Source organism: Chrysochloris asiatica, unplaced genomic scaffold (genome assembly GCF_000296735.1).
Source record: "Chrysochloris asiatica unplaced genomic scaffold, ChrAsi1.0 scaffold00032, whole genome shotgun sequence".
Taxonomy (NCBI): Eukaryota; Metazoa; Chordata; class Mammalia; order Afrosoricida; family Chrysochloridae; genus Chrysochloris; species Chrysochloris asiatica.
In genome coordinates this window covers 5835821-5852254 of record NW_006408550.1, presented here as the reverse complement: position 1 = coordinate 5852254, position 16434 = coordinate 5835821, and the positions used below count along the sequence as shown (strand labels likewise).

The 16434-nt window shown below is 39.3% G+C and overlaps 1 protein-coding gene across 1 annotated transcript in view; it reads left to right on the top strand.

The window, feature by feature from the left end:
• LOC102812110 (mitochondrial inner membrane protease subunit 2-like) overlaps positions 1 to 16434 on the top strand; it is a 1190436-nt gene that overhangs the window by 33308 nt on the left and 1140694 nt on the right. The window contains exon 3 of the mRNA XM_006859288.1: positions 15593 to 15729. Within this exon, the coding sequence (XP_006859350.1) occupies positions 15595 to 15729 (135 nt within the window). The 5' untranslated portion in view covers positions 15593 to 15594. The remainder of the gene's footprint in view (positions 1 to 15592; positions 15730 to 16434) is intronic.

The window sequence follows — 16434 nt, the reverse complement described above, 5'->3', positions numbered from 1 at the left end:
CCACTTTACTAAAGGCTACCAAATTAATTTAATCGTATGTAGGTATTCGGTGGTTCAAGCTCACCAGCTGCTCCTTGGAAACCCTATACAGGGTCACAATCAACTTGATGACAGTTAACAACAACAGGCATTCAGTACTGGTATTGTGCTGTAGGGTAAGAACTGGACTGCTAACTACAAGTTTGGTGATTCAAACCACCTAGCCACTCCTCAGAACCCCTATGTAAGGTTGCTGTGAGTCAGAACCAATTTGATGCCATTTAACAACCACCACCACCATTATGCAGGTAATGTAATCAAAGACAGCTTTATTTGCTTCAGTTAACAATTACACTTTGGAAATGATCATTTATGAATTCAAAAATTGGCTTGTACCTGCAAGGGAACTTCATGTTTAACATATATCTGAGAACAATCAAAAAGGACCCTTTTAAAAATAGTATTTTGTATTTTATTAAACCAGATTTATAAAATAATTTTCTATAATTTATTGTGTGGTTACGAATCGGGCTGCGAACCTTAAGGTCAGCGGTTCGAAACTACCAGCCGCTCCGCGGGAGAAAGATGAGGCTTTCTACTCCCGTAAAGATTTACACCCTCGGAAACCCTGTACAGGGTCGCTATGGGTCGGAACCGACTCGACGGCACTTAACAACAACAACAACAATTTATTGTAAATTAAATTTAAAAAATGAAACCAAACCCTTTGTTGCTGAGTCAATTCTGATTCCCAGAAAGCCTGTGGGACAGAGTAGCGCTGTACTATAGGGTTTCCAAGGTTGCAATCTCAGTGGGAGCAGACTGCTACATCTTTCTCCTGGAGCGTGGCTGGTGAGTTCGAACCACTGACCTTTTGGTTAGCAGCTGAGCGCTTAATACTGCCTAAATTAAATGTTGTTGTTAAGTGATGTTGAGTCGGTTTCATCCCATAGCAACTCTGTATAGGGTTTCTGAGGAGCAGTTGGTGACCTTGAACTGCTGACCTTGAAATTCAAACCAATTTTACAGTCTAGTGCATTAACCCACAGTGTCACACCAGGACTCCTAAATTAAATGAATACCCTTTAAGGTTAAACACTTTTCTCTAATATTGCCCAATTACTGAAATTAGCTAAATCAAAGCTATTATTTCAATGACTAATAATAATTTTGACCCTAAATATTTCAGTGATCATGTTGTCCCATATTCATCCAGTGGGGACCCCTTGAAGTAATTTTCTCTGTGCTTTTGACATGCTTCCACAATTTTTCTGAACACTTTATTGCTTGATGGAATAACAAGTTTCATGCCTTCTTTGCCCCAGCCCTGGAATCACCCCATCTCTGAAAACCCTGGTTCCTTATAGTGGGGAACGGCATTAGCACCTAAAATGTGGGTCGCAGTATGCTCACTGCTGCGGGGGTGTTTTTGCTTCTAGGTCTCTGCAGGCTTCTTTCTTGCTGTTCCACTTGGAGAGGCAACTCAAACGGATTTGGTATGGTTTTTAGTTTCACCCAGAGTAGGATTCCCTGGATGGTGCAAATGGGCAACGTGTTTGCCTGTTAACCAAAAGGTTTGAGTCCACCCATGTTGTTGTTGTTAAGTGCTGTCGAGTTGATTCCAACCCATAGCGACTCTGTATAGAGTTTCCTAGGAGCAATTAGTGAGCTTGAACCACCAACCTTATGGTTCAAAGCAACTTTGCAGTCTGGCACATTAACCCACAGCACCACACAGAACTCCACCCATAGATACCGCTAAAGAAAAGCCTGATGAAGTAGAGGTGACCATGATTTGGAATTGACAACACATGAGGTCACCATGATTGGAATTGACAGAAACTAGTTTGATTTAACCCATGTGAATGTCAGCTTTATCACATACTACAATTCCATGAGTCTCTTTGGAGTGACTTTTAAATCACCCCAAAACTCTGTGGCTGAAAACATTTATTATATCTCACTATTTCCAAAGCTCAGAAATCTGGGAGTATTTTGGCTCCACAGTTTTGATTCAGGGTGTCCCAAGAGGTTGAAGTCAAGATTTCAGTCCAGGCCACAATCATATGAGACCGAACTGAGGCTGAAGGATCTGCCTCCAAGGAGACTCAAGGCCAGCAAGTGAGTTCTGGCTTCTGGTGGAAGCCTCCATTCCTCTCCTTGGAGGCCTTCCTTAGGCTTTTTTTCTTCAGGGCGTGGAGCTGGACAGGCCTCTGCTGTCTATAGGGAAGTTAATCAGAATTGGAGTGAATGAGGTGAAATATGACAGTGGAGAGGAAAAGAGAAACAGGGAGAGGGAATAGGAGAGAAAGGGAGGACAGGGAGAACGTGAGGGTGTGTGAAGCATGCCAGGAGGAAGCTTTATTTTTTATGACTTGACTCAGAAGTCATACAGCATCACTTATGCCACATTCTGTTTGTTAAAAGCAAGTCACTAAGCCCTGCACTTAAGTGGAGAGGCTTTAAGCTCTGCCTTTTTAAGGGAGTTGTGTTAAGGAATTTGCAGGCATATTTAAAAACCAAAATGGCTTTATTTTGCTCCATTCATTTATTTGTTTACTTCTGTATTTATACCACACCATTTAAAGTAGTGAGTCATTTAAGGTGGCCAATCAAACTGGAGTCCTGGTGTGGCACTGTAGGATAAGCTCTTGAGCTGTTCAAACTCACCAGCCGCTCCTTGGAAACCCTATAAAGGGTCGCTGTGAGTTGGGAATGACTCAATGATGCTTAATAACAGCAACAACAGTCAAACTGGAGGGGCACTGTAGGATAAGCACTGGACTGCTAACCATAAGGTTGGTGGTTCAAACCTACCAACCATTCCTCAGAAATCCTATACAGGGTTGCCATGAGCCTGAACTGACAAGATGGCATTTAACAACACAACACCATCAAACTGAAGGAATTTCACATGATGCTAGGCCAAATATCTAAGAAATATCTAAAAATATAAAATATCTAAAATATAAAATACATGTTGTTAATTGCCGTCAAGTTGGTTCCCACTCATAGCGACCTATAGGGTTTCCGAGGAGCAGCTGCTGGTTTTGAACCGCAGATCTTGTGATTTGCAGTCCAGTGTTTATCCTACAGTGCCACAGTGTCACACTAAGACTCCTGCATATATTGTTCTTGTTACTTTGTGCTGGTGAGTTGATTCCATCTCATAGCAAACCTGTAGGGTTTCTGAGGAGCAGCTGGTGGATATATATTATATATATAAAGAATATGTATATACATGCATATATTGTTGTTGTTAAGTGCTGTTGAGTTGACTCTGACCCATAGCGACCCTGTATAGGGTTTCCAAGGAGCAGCTGGTGAGCTTGAACCGCTGACCTTGCAGTTCAAATGGCTTTGCAGTCTGGCGCATTAGCCCACAGCACCACACCAGGATTCCATATGGACTCCATAAGCAGTATCCCCTAATATATAGGCAGGTATACAAAATCCAAATAAGGCATTTATGTGTGGGTATCAATCTCAGTCACATCTCAGCTCCAGATACTGTCATACTCACCAGTGACTCATTATAATCCCTGGACTTCTGGGCACGAGACTAGGTGTCCAGGTAGCGCTGGGCTCCAGCTGCCTTTGTCTCCTAGCTGCGCAGTGTGAGCATCTTTGTATTCTGACTTCTTGGCTGCTTTAAAAAAAAATTCTTTTTTTTATTTAAAAAAAAAAAAAAACCCAGCCCCAAACTAAAGTGCTCGCCTGGACTTTGATGCCATTTCAACAAGTTTGTGTGTGTGTGTGTGATCACAGCCACTCATTGTGAGTTTGTTGTCATTGCATTCACAAACCGTGTCACCTGGTGTGCCTGCATCTTCATCCAGTCCCGAGCCTGTGCCACTGCTCTTTGTACTCCCTGCAGACTTGCAGCTGCCACAGAAGAGCTGTGGGCTGCCTTCCAGAACTCCTGTCCAGAGTTTGCACAGGGTCTATTTTTGACAAACTAATCAGAGTCTTAATGTGATTGCCTGCTGGGTCCGACTCGTTCCCAATTTTTAATGTTTATTGTTCTGTAAAGAGTACTCACAGCCCCTGAGCTGAGCCCGTTTGCTGGTGAGATGGTATTTCCTAGCCCTACTTTTTTGTAACCTTCTCTTCTAACCTTTGCCCCTTTAGGGCTCAGTGGATTTGATTGTCTTGAAAAACCTTCCCACTCCCTATCCCCAACTTTGAGCAAAGGAAAATCCATGATGTTGGTCCTTATCTTTTAATGTGAATTTGAGTTGGTTTATTCTATTCTCACTTAGTATTTGTAGGAGCTCCTGGGTGCCACAAGTCGCTAAGCACTCAACGACTAGCTGGAAAGTAGGTGGTTTGAACCCACCTAGAAGCTGCTTGAAATACAGGTCTGGTGATCTGCTCTTGAAAGGCTACAGTCTTGAAAACTCTATGGAGCAGTTCTACTCTGCGTACAGCAGATCTCTGTGAGTTGGAATCTACTTGATGGCAACTAACGACAACATCCGTGTTTGTATTCTGGTTGGAAAAACAGAAAAGGGCCTGTGTCAGGACAAGATCTTAAGACTCTGAAATCAGTTTCCTTTAAAACATTGTCTATTTCACTTATTGCCCTAATGAGACCCTGGTACCATTTGAAAGTAAGGCAGAGATAGGATTACTGTGTAAAGTAACTAAGAGAAACAAATATGAAGCCATGCTTGATAACAGACAGGGAAGGAGCAGAAAGCTGATACTTGAGAGGACTGGGTTTCAAAAACTGTGGGTTATACTGTTTATTTCAGGGACATTTCCCCATAACTTGTGTTTTTGCCTGTTGTTCACATTCTAATATTCTTCTTGTTTATTTTGTGCCTTATTATTTTAGATTCTGAATGTTATCATTTTTTTCATTATTTCCCCTGCCATACATAGAGTCTTAAGTTGTTTTTTTTTTTTTTGGAGACGACCAATTCCACACATAGCCCAAATGCTCAATAATGTAGCATTTTCTTTTTAGCACTTCAGTAAGTATTCTCTGTACTGGAAATGTGTTCTCTTACCAGTACAAAATATTATTGCTTCAGGAATAAAGAGGTTTATGGTCTTTAAACAGTCCGAAGTCCTTTAACTGCCGTGTTTGGGTTGTGGGTAATTACCTGGTCTTTTTCATTTACACTTGTATTTCAGTTGCCACATTGTTAGCTTAAAATCCCCATTGCCTTTAGCTTCTACTAAATGACAATCGTTTTATGTCTTTCTCTTAAATTAGAAAAAAGCAGAGTACAATGCTGAAATCCAAATTTTGTGTTTATTAGATTTTAAAGCTTACCAACCTTTTCCTTGTTAATAGTTATAATTTAATAGGATTTCCTCACTGTATAGAAAGCTATTCTCTGTCTTATTAATTTTTATGGCAAACTATTTTTGCAGAATTTATGGCATTTTAATAACTGAAATTTGAAATTGGGCCTTTAGTTATAAATGCTGTCAAATGGTGTCTATATGGAATTAAAGGATAGGGAGAATTTATTTATAGCATGAGAGTGGGCTGAGATAGCTCTTGGAAAGGCATTATGGGTGCTATAGGTTTTGTTTTATGTGGTTTCTAAAAGAATATTGAAACCATGAAGATTTATGTATTAGTAAATAAAAAAATAAAACAAAGCCAAAAAAAAAAATTAAATTGAGTCTAATTTTTTCTCTTTCTTAATATATATATATATCATGTTCCCTGCTCCAGCCAGCATTTTTGGCACTTCTTAATTAGGACATATATACTTGACCTCTCATAGGCATATTTTCCTATTGTCTGAGAGATTGACCAAATATACTTTATTCATTTTTTTTTCTAGTGAACTCAGCAATACTTTACATGGGAGAACATCAACTTTACACCATTGTTTCATTGCAATGTTTACAATCTCCTCTGTGTGTCATCATTCAAAAGTATTTGCTTCCATTCCCTCTGTTTTTCTTTCTTTTTGGGGGGTGGGGTGGGGAGATGTACACAACAACACTCAGGATTATATAATCATTTAAACCACCAAAGGACACATTCTGCAAGCCTGCCTCCTGGCCGCCAGCACTCAGTCCCTCTCTTTCCATGAGTCTAGAGTCCTCAGCATAGTTTATGCTTTTATTTCTAATATTTTATTATAAGAAATTTTCAAACACAGAGAATTATATTATTTTGAAATAATTATAGTGAACATTCATATACTCAATTCCTAGATTCTACTAATTTATTTTTAAATTCTAGAGTTGTATAGCCTCTCTTGTCATGAATTTTTTCTTGAAACTCTAGCCTTACTTTTCTTTCTTTTGACCTATTTTTTCTCAATGACTATTATATCCTTTATTTCTGTAGTCAGTTCTGACACTTAATTACATATTTCCTTTGATTCTGCCTTAAAAAAACCCTCAAAACATCTAAGAAAGTGCTGACCATATATTTGATAATCCATATTGGATCAAAATCAGTTACTATCAAATTAATGTGATTCATGGCAGCTTTGTGTCTGTTATAGTAGAACTGTCCTCTATAAGGTTTTCAATGATTGATTTTTGCAATTAGGTCACCAGGTCTTCTTTCAAGGTGCCTCTGAGTGAATTTAAACTTTCAGCCTTAGAGTGAGCAACTGAAGTTCTCTGTAGGATAAAGGACTGGACCACAAAGTTGGTTTGAACCTCAAGGTTGGCAGTTCAAACTCACCGTTGTCCTTGGGAACACTATATTGGGTAACTATGAGTTGGAACCAGCTCGACGGCACTTAGCACCACAACAGTGAACAACTAAGCACATTAGTCATTTGCACTACTCAGGGAATTCACTTTATACTCCATAATTCTTATATATTGATTGGGATCAGTAATTGAGCTTGTGTATACAATGAAGTCCTTGGGTACTGCAAAGGGCTAAATGTACAAAACAAAACAAAACTATCATTATTTATTAGGTGTGCTCTCACCTAAGACACGGGACTTAGGTTTGACCTGGATGTTATTATATGTAATGTTATTGTTGGTTCTGACTCATAGTGACCTGTGTGCACCAGAACCAAACACTGCCCAGCCCTGCACCATCTGTACAATTGTGATGTTTGAGCCCATTGTTACAGCCACTGTATCAATCCATCTGGTTACGGATTTTGATGACTCTCTACTTTACCAAGCATGATGTCCTCCTTCCCCAGGGACTGCTTCCTCCTGATAGCATGTCCAAAGTATGTGAGACAAAGTCTTGCCGTTCTTTTTTATTTTGCTTTCTCAAAGCTATATATACATATATATATACATATATAATGTTTTATTGTAAATTATGTGATAGTTTACATGGGAGACAATTAGCTTTACTTTCATCCTATCGTATATCGTTTCATTGCCATGGTAAAGTCTTGCCATTCTTGCTTCTAAGGAGCATTCTGTGTATAATTATGTATGTAGTTTTTTTTGTTTTTGTTCTTTAAAGATCTTACATCCTGTTCACCATTTAAAAAAAATGTTTTGTTGTGAATTATGTGATAGTTTACATGGGAGAACATTAGCTTTACATTCATCCTATTGTGTATCATTACATTGCCATGGTTATAATCTGCTCCATGCATCATCAACTAACCAAAGGGTACAACCCTGCAAGCCTGCCCCCTGGCTGTCAGCACACAGCCCCTCTCCCTCTCTGGATCCAGAGTTCCCAGTCGCTCCATCTCTCCTTGTCATCATCTCTCCCTCCACCTCTGGTGTTACTTTCTCTGTGTAGGGTCCCGTCCTGCTCTTCTCCCTTGATGGTCCCAGGGACCTCCGCTCCTGGACTGCAAAGTCAATCACTTCCCTCCTTTTGCTATAAAACATCTACCTTTACATTTCCATCCCTCACAGTTAGTCCTGATAGTAATTATTGACTGTTGTACCACGTGAGTGCTATCCCCATCTCCTTTCATCAGTCCCACCCAGACAGATTGGGTACCACTCAATGGAGAGTCTACCTTCCTCCACACCCTCTGGATCTAGGCTCCCTCTTGAAAGCTTGTAAGCCAGTCACTTCTTGACTTTGTAGCACCCTCCCCCCCCTCCCCATTTTAGGAAGCCAATGTCCAAGTTGCCCATCCCTGACTACCCTGTGTATTGAGAGGGTGTGAATGATCCTCGCTGTAAAGATTTGTTCCCTCTTTTGAGCTTCTGCATCCATAGGTGTAGGTCAAGTTTATCAAATTGTATCAGATTACTCTTTCTTTCCTCTTCTAGTTGAGCTCTGATCATCCAGTCATTGAAGCCAGGTCAAATGGGTATTATCTGCAAGTGTGGGTGTTCTTGTGCATGTCCCCTCACTTCTTATCAGCTGGATACTTCACTCTCCACTCCAGTCCTCTGTGTCTATATCACTGACTCTGGGCCCAGGAGTCCTCAGGTCTTGCCAAACTGCTGGCCAACCAGATCTCCACCCGGGTTCACATATCCTGTTCACCTTTGAACTTTATTTATTGTGAATTGAGTGAAGGTTGACAGACAAACCCATCAGTTTTATATCCAATAAATCATACGCTTTGTTTCATCTCAATGTGTAGTCTGTTTTTGATTTGTTATGACCAGCCTTCTTCTTCAGATATGGCTAATGCTTTTGTCTGAGGAAGTATCTTTTATTTAACGAGCTAGTCACTGTTTTCTAATACTTTTTATACGCTACATTCAGACACTAGTTTTAATGGGTGGTGTGCTTAAGGTTTTCTTCATACAAATGGTTCCTTTAAACAAATGCCTGATGACACTTGGAACCTCCAAAAACCTTGCAAGATTTCAAAGTTAACACTTGTGGCTTACTGAGATGAAATCATTGTTCAAAGTCTTATGTTTTAATCATGATTTGAGCTGAGGTCTGTTAAGACTCGCCAGCTTTCCAGGGACTGTCCCTTTTTGTTTGTGCTGTTGTACTTCTCCCCAGCCTGGTCTGACTCCCCTCAGCATGGGCAGAGCTCCTTTTTCTCTAAGGCAGACAGCTGGATGAGCATAAATGCTTGACTTTTGCAAGGTGAAGGATTCACTACCAAAATGTCAGGAAGCCTTTGTGGATTTTTATATTCCTCCTTCTTTTGATCATTACAAGCTATGGACCACATTGCGAAGTGTGAGTATTCCGGAACACTTAATTGTGCTAATGAGGAATATGTACCTGGACCAAGAGGCAGTTGTTCAAATAGAAATGGAAACACTGAATGGTTTAAAATTAAGAAAGGTGTGCAACAGGGTTGTACTCTTTCACCATACTTATTCAACCTGTATGCTGAGCAAATAATACTGAGCAAATAATCCGAGAAGCTGGATTCTATGAAGAAAAACGTGACATCAGGATTGGAGGAAGACTCATTAACAACCTGCGATATGCAGATGATATAACCTTGCTTGCTGAAAGTGAAGAAGACTTAAAATATTTACTAATGAAGATCAAAGAGCATAGCCTTCAGTATGGATTGCATCTCAATGTAAAGAAAACAACAATCCTCACTACTGGACCAATAAACAGCATTCTTATCAGCAGAGAAAAGATTGAAGTTGTCAAGGACTTCATTCTTCTTGGATCAACTATCAACACTCAAGGAAGCAGCAGTCAAGAAATCAAACAGTATATTACATTAGGCAAATCTGCACAAGACCTTTTTAAAGTGTTGGAGAGCAAAGATGTCAGCTTCAAGACCAAGGTGTGCCTGACCCAAGCTATGGTATTTTCAGTAACCTCATATGCATAAGAAAGCTGGGCAGTGAATAAGGAAGACCATAGAAGAATTGATGCTTTTGAGTTATGGTGTTGGAGGAGAATATGGAAAACTGCCATGGGCTGGCAAAAGAACCAACAGATGTGTGAAGGAAGAAGTGCAGCCAGAGTGTTCCTTGGAGGCCAGGATGGCCAAACTTTGCCTCTCACACTTTGCACATATTGTCAGGAGGGACCAATCACTGGAGAAGGATATTATGTTTGGTAAAGTGGAAGGTCAGAGAAAAAGAGGAAGACCCCCAATGAGATGGATTGGCCAAGTGGCAGCATTAATGGGCTCAAGCATAGCAATAATAGTGAGGTTGGCCCATGATCGGGCAGTGTTTATTTCTGCTATAAATAAGGTTGCTATGAGTCAGTACCAACTCTATGGCATCTAACAACAACCACCTCCTTTTTTGGGGGTGGCAGGGGAGATGTTTTCTGTTTACATGAGTCTCTGGGCAGCATGAATGGTTATACATTTCATGATGAACTGAAAGGTTGGTAGTTTAAACCCACCTAAAACAAGGTCAGCAGTTTGAAATTACCAGCTGTTTCACCGGAGAAAGATGAGGCCTCAGAAACCCTTACAGGGTTGTTATGTGTCAGAACCGACTCCACGCACATAACCACTACCACCAAGGGCATTTCAGAAGGAAGATCTGGCAATCTCTCTAGAAACCTTGAAAACCTATGGAAGATCGTTGTAACACACACAGGGCTGCATGAATCATAAAGGACTCTAAGGAAGCTGGGTTTCTAGTTTATGTCAACATCAGTTGTACGAGAGCAAGCCCTTGAAGTTCATTTGCTTTTCAAATATTCCTGACTTAAAATTTAATACATCAACCTTGAGTTCTGTTACTATCCAGTTGCTCATCAGTTTCCTGACAGAGTTACAATGATGTCTATGAAATGAACTGTTTTGGGGTCAAGATGGAGAATGCTGTCACCTTCAGTGTTGCCAGTGTTGACCTTTTATTGTTGTCTTTGCCAGATTAAGATTTATTTTGTGCCTAAACCCATTATATTTCCCCCCGTCCTTACTTTTGGCTGTTTTCTTTCCTCTGTATTTTTTCTTGCCACGAGATTGTCTGATTGACCCTTGTTAAGTGCCGTTCATCAGTTGTGATCCAATGAGTGCCTGGTGAGTTTGAAACGCTGACCTTGAGATTAGTGGCCCAGTGTTTAACCTAAAGCACCACACCAGGAATCCTGCTGATCATAGTGAATTGTAAGACCCAATGAGAGCAGGGGCTGGAGCAGATTTGCCCACTGTGCTCTGCATCCCAGTGCATTAGTGATAGGAGTGACTGAGTAGCTAGGTGTATGACTGGATGATTGAAGGCCCCAACAGGGGCAGAGTCCGTGGACACCACTCTCTGATGGAACCAGGCAGATGTTAGAAAGCATGATTTAGAAGTGGTGTTTATTTTCAGCACAAAGTTTGTTCTTTATATACTTTCTTAATCTACTGAGGAGGCAAGACTACATGTGTGTGTGAGAAGGCATTCCAGATTGATAGTTCTTTTCTAGCTTTTTCTTGTGTTCTCTTTTGAAGAAGGTAAAAAGCCTGAGAGAGCCAGTAAACATCTGACTTTTAAACACATAAATACCAGTATTTTCTAAACTTGTCTGATTAGGGGGATTACCTGGGTGTTTGATTTTGGAGGTATAAGTGGTGGTGGGAAATCAACATTTTTCAGCACTTTAGTCAAAGCAAGTACAAGTACAAAACAATGCCCTGAAGTTTAGTACCTAAGAGCTGTATTCAACTTCATCTAAAATGTGAGCCACTTCAATAAGCTTGTAACTATCAGCTTGGTAAATGAAGAGCTAGTTATATGCTTTAGCCTTGTCTCCTTCTCTTCCACATAGAAACGAGATTTGTTTGTTTTCTGTGTACATGGAAGCACTTAAATCCATAAATTATTTTTAGATTTAGATATTTCACAGTCTGGCACCTTTGGAATTGTATTTGGGGAAGCATTAAAGAGGAAACATTTGGAAGTTATTGAACTTCTAAAATTTACTGTAAGACAGACGTTCAACTTGTGAAACCTGTAGTTAGAAGTGTTTTCAGAGAGACTGAGCTAATGAAATCTATCGTTGAGGAAAATGCGTCTTTTCCTTCTTCAAAGTAGTGTTCTGATAAATATGACAAACTTATTCACCAAGTCATGTGGAAGATGACAAATGAGACCTTAGTGAAACAGTCCATTGAAAAAGTATTAAATCTCTTGTGGAGAGGATATTAAAGTGATTAGTAAAGTAAAGGTGTTTTAGATTCTAGATGAAAGATGTCATTGATGAGGAATAGGTTTTCTAAAGGGCTCATGTTAAAGCTGGGTATGCGTAGCATTGGGAGGAAATACGTAAAACTGGGTTTGTGCAGCGTTGGGATTAAATACGTAAAGCAAGTTTGCTGATTTCAGGAGAGCAGTGACTGAAGCTGCTCACAGAAGTGTTTACGCTCCTGAGCTAAACACACTTCGTGGACACCAGATGTATGAGCTAATAAATGCTTTAGTTTTAGATTATAAATGGTGGAATAGTTTCAATGAAAAGACATCAGTTTAAGGACTATAGATATCAGTTACTTCCTATGCATGTGAAAGTTGGACAGTGAAAAAGGCAGACCATAGAAAAATTGATGCATTTGAATTATGATGTTGGAGTAGAGTATTAAAAGTACCATGGACTGCCAGAAGAACAAGCAAATCTGTGTTGGAAGACGTACAGCCAGAATAATTGGTAGAGGCTAGGATAACAAGATTTTGTCTCTTATAATCTCAGCATGTTATCAGAAGGGAGCAGTCCTTGGAGAAGGACATTATGCTCAGTAAAGTGGAGGGCCAGTGAAGGAGAGGAAGGTCCCCAATGAGATGGATTGGCACAGTAATGGGCGTAAATAAATGTAACAGCAATTGTGAGGATGGCACAGGATCAGGCAGTGTTTCATTTTGTTATGCATAGGGTCCCTATGAATTGGTATCAACTCTACGGCACCTAACAACAACAACATCAAGTTCAGATGAAAACATGTTTTTAAGTTGGTTGTTTTCTATTACTTAGGTATAAAAGATTACTGATCTAGGATGAATTTTATGTTTGTGAAATATATATATATATGTAAATGATTATTGATTGTTATTCTATCCATGCAAGCGCATAACCCTCACTGGTGTCAACTACAGTAGGTCATTGAAAATTAACCAATTTAGGTTGTTATTATTCATCTTTTTCCCATGACATTTAAAAGATTTAAAAGATAATTAATGATTGGGATAATTTTAGAATAGTTAAGATCAGACTGCAGTTCAGAAACCTTTAATGGGTCATAAAAATCAATTTCGTGATTTGCAGTTAGCATTTAAAAATATGAAATAGAGTAGAATAAAATTATTGCTTCTTGCATAGTAATGATACAAATTGTTTTGTGAAGCTTCAAGGACTTCTTATTTGCTGCAAATGTATGTAGGTTTACATATGTGTGGGTATGTGTATTGGGTTCCTAAATAAAATATGCTTCTTTATGTGGGAGGTGGTCAAAAGGTTTCAAAGCCATTGTTGTAGATTGATAGCTCTGTCAGATGATACCACCTTGATTGCCTCTTCCCTAGGCTACCTGCTCTTGTATATGTCTTTACAAGGAAAAATCCCTTTAAAACAGAATGAGATGTAGAATGTGTTGGATGAAATTATTTGCATGTGATTCTGTAACTACGACAATCCATCTGTCATGTAAATAATAATACCCTCTCTCTATCTCCTTTTTAATTATTGAGAGAGATTCATTATTGGACTTATGGTGACCCTATGTGTGTACAGTACACCTGCTTCATAAGGTTTTCATAGCTGTGACCTTTCAGATGCACATTACCAGACCTGTCTTTCAACACACTTCAGGGTGGTTTCCAACCACTAACGGTTTGGCTAGAAGCTGACTGTTTACTCTTTAGGCCACTCAGAGACTTCTGTAACATTTCCTGTTCACATGTTCTTATTTTCTCTCATTTCTTGTTTACATTTTATAGTTCACCGGATGAAAGCGTTAGAACTGAGTGGTTAGAATTTATTGAAGGTTTTTTTTTTTTTTGCTTTTTTTTAAATATTCATTTATATTTTACCCCCTTCACTCACTCTCTTTTTTCCTCATGAATTTATTTCTTAATTTCTTTCTTTCCATGGTCTCATCTATCTATTGCTTCTTATTGTTTCTGTGACATTAATATTGTTACAATATATTTTGTTACATATATATTGTTACAATAATATTTCTGTTGGTAGTGTGACATTTGGAAAATGAAAAAAAGAAAAGCCAAACAAATGGCCAGGTGCATGCCTTTCTGGCAAATACTCAGTCAGAATTTTACTACTGGGTTACTTTGGACCTTCTCTCAAGAGGAAAGAAAGTCTGGAAGTCACCTGATATGTGGGTTTAGGCTGAACTGACATCATGATGGAATACTGGTATGGAACTGTAGGATAAACACTGGACTGCTAACCAGAAGGTCAGCGGTTTAAACCCACGAATTTTCCCAGGATACTTATACAGGATCATTATGAGTCAGAGCGGACTTGACACTTAACAATGACAACAGCAGCATGACTGTGTTCTGAAACTTAGTTTCTCTGATGTAGTCTCACACTCTGAGGGGGAGGACCAGTCAAGGGACCTTTCTTTATGCCTCTGTGCTCTCACCCATTCCTTTCCATGGAATTTGTCTAAGTAAGAGAGCCACCAAACGGATCCATTTATCTTCCCCAGCCAGGAGAAGTGTTCTGTTAGACTGTGTTTGACTCCATTTTGAGTCAGTAAAATGGCCCATCTTGATCTCTCACTATATTGTTGTTAATACATTGTTGTTGTTGTTGTTGTTAAGTGCCGTCGAGTCGGATCCGACCCATAGCGACCCTGTACAGGGTTTTCGAGGCTGTAAATCTTTACGGGAGCAGAAAGCCTTATCTTTCTCCCGCGGCGTGCCTTGTAGTTTCGAACTGCTGGCCTTAAGGTTCGCAGCCCGATTCGTAAGACAGTAAAAAAATCCTCTGGTCCTTAGAAATTTAGAATATTAATCAAATTTCCACAGTACTGAGAGCTGGTAAATATATTTATTAAATTTATTTGTAGTGAATTTTTTCCTCGTCTCACATAGATTCATTGTTGTGTTAGGATACCGCTTTGACTGCTCTTGTCCCCACCACCACATCTATTATCGATTACCATAAGAAGGGAAACAGAAAGAACAGGACTCTTTTAAGGGCATGTTGTTGTTGTTGGTAAGTGCTGTCAAGTTGGTTCTGACCAATAGCGACCCTGTATAGGGTTTCTGAGGAGTGGTTGGTGAGCTTGAACCACCAACCTTGCAGTTCAAACCGGCTTTGCTGTCCAGCACATTAACCCACAGCGGCACACCAGAACTCTTTGAAGTGCATCGCTGGAAGTTAATGTACATGATTTCTGCTTATATGCCATTACTCATAACCTAGTCACATGATCATAGCTAACTGTAAGGGAGGCCAGAAAATACATGCTTTAGCTAGGCAGTCATGTACAACAAAAACTTCCACTAGTATAGAAGAGAACTAATTTCAGGGATCAGAGTAGTATATCCGCCATGACAGGCAATCAGCAACAGGGAAAAATTACTTTTGAAATGGTTATTTCCTAATTTATCATTGGGAAGGATATTTCATTGAAGCTGTCAAATGCACTTGAGATGCTAATCAAAATTCACTTGAGTTAATGTTTTTGCTTTTGGTACTTTTAAGTCAAATATATTTTAATGGTCACATAAATAAGAGAAGAAGTTGCTGTTCTCCGTCCCTTATTTTTATTTTTTGTGTTTTTGTGTTTCTTTTTCACCTGTCTTGAGGCTCATTTCATCCTTGATTTCTTTGTGCTTTTAGATATGGCGCAGTCTCAAGGCTGGACAAGACGGTACTTCAGGGCCTTTTGCAAAGGCTTCTTTGTGGCTGTGCCTGTTGCAGTGACTTTCCTGGACAGGGTGGCTTGTGTGGCAAGAGTGGAAGGGGCATCAATGCAGGTAAACATCAATACGACTTTATCCCTTAAAACTGGTACCTGTTTGTTTCTAAGCACAAGAATTGGGATTTCTGTTTATTATTTTCCTAATGGGAATTGAAAGGTGAAAATGCCTGGAACTTATTTTTAGTAAATTAATTTTTGTAAGATCTCATAATGCAGTTATAGTAGAGCAGAATGAATCATGATAACCTTCAGATAGCTTTCTGTGTTTGCAGTTTAGTTTTGTTTCCTGAGAAAGCTAACAGGAAATTCTAAGCAAATTTTACTAAAATGACACTCTTTTCTATGAATATGATCATGGACTGAGGGATATTTTAATTAAATATCTACATTTCCATATTCATTTAAAAGAAAATTGTGAGTGTAGTTATTGGTAATTTATTTTCCTTATAGGTTGGGTTTGGGTTAAGTTCAGTAGATCTATTGAAATTATCTTTTTCTGTGTAGGAAAGTCTAGAGTAGTGATCCCAGCTATTCTAGTGTACTCTGTAAGCATGGTGCTTATCAGAAAAGGTTAACTGAAAAGTTTTCCAAAAGTTATATAGGAATAGTCTTTAGAATAACTTAGATAAAATATTGGTCTAAGGCAAGCAATCAAATCCCTTCAGGACAAACCCCCCTCTAAAACTGAAACTCAAAGGGAACACATGAGCAGGCATGTAAGCTTGCTGGTGACCACATTGGTCTACTGGTGAGTGGAAGA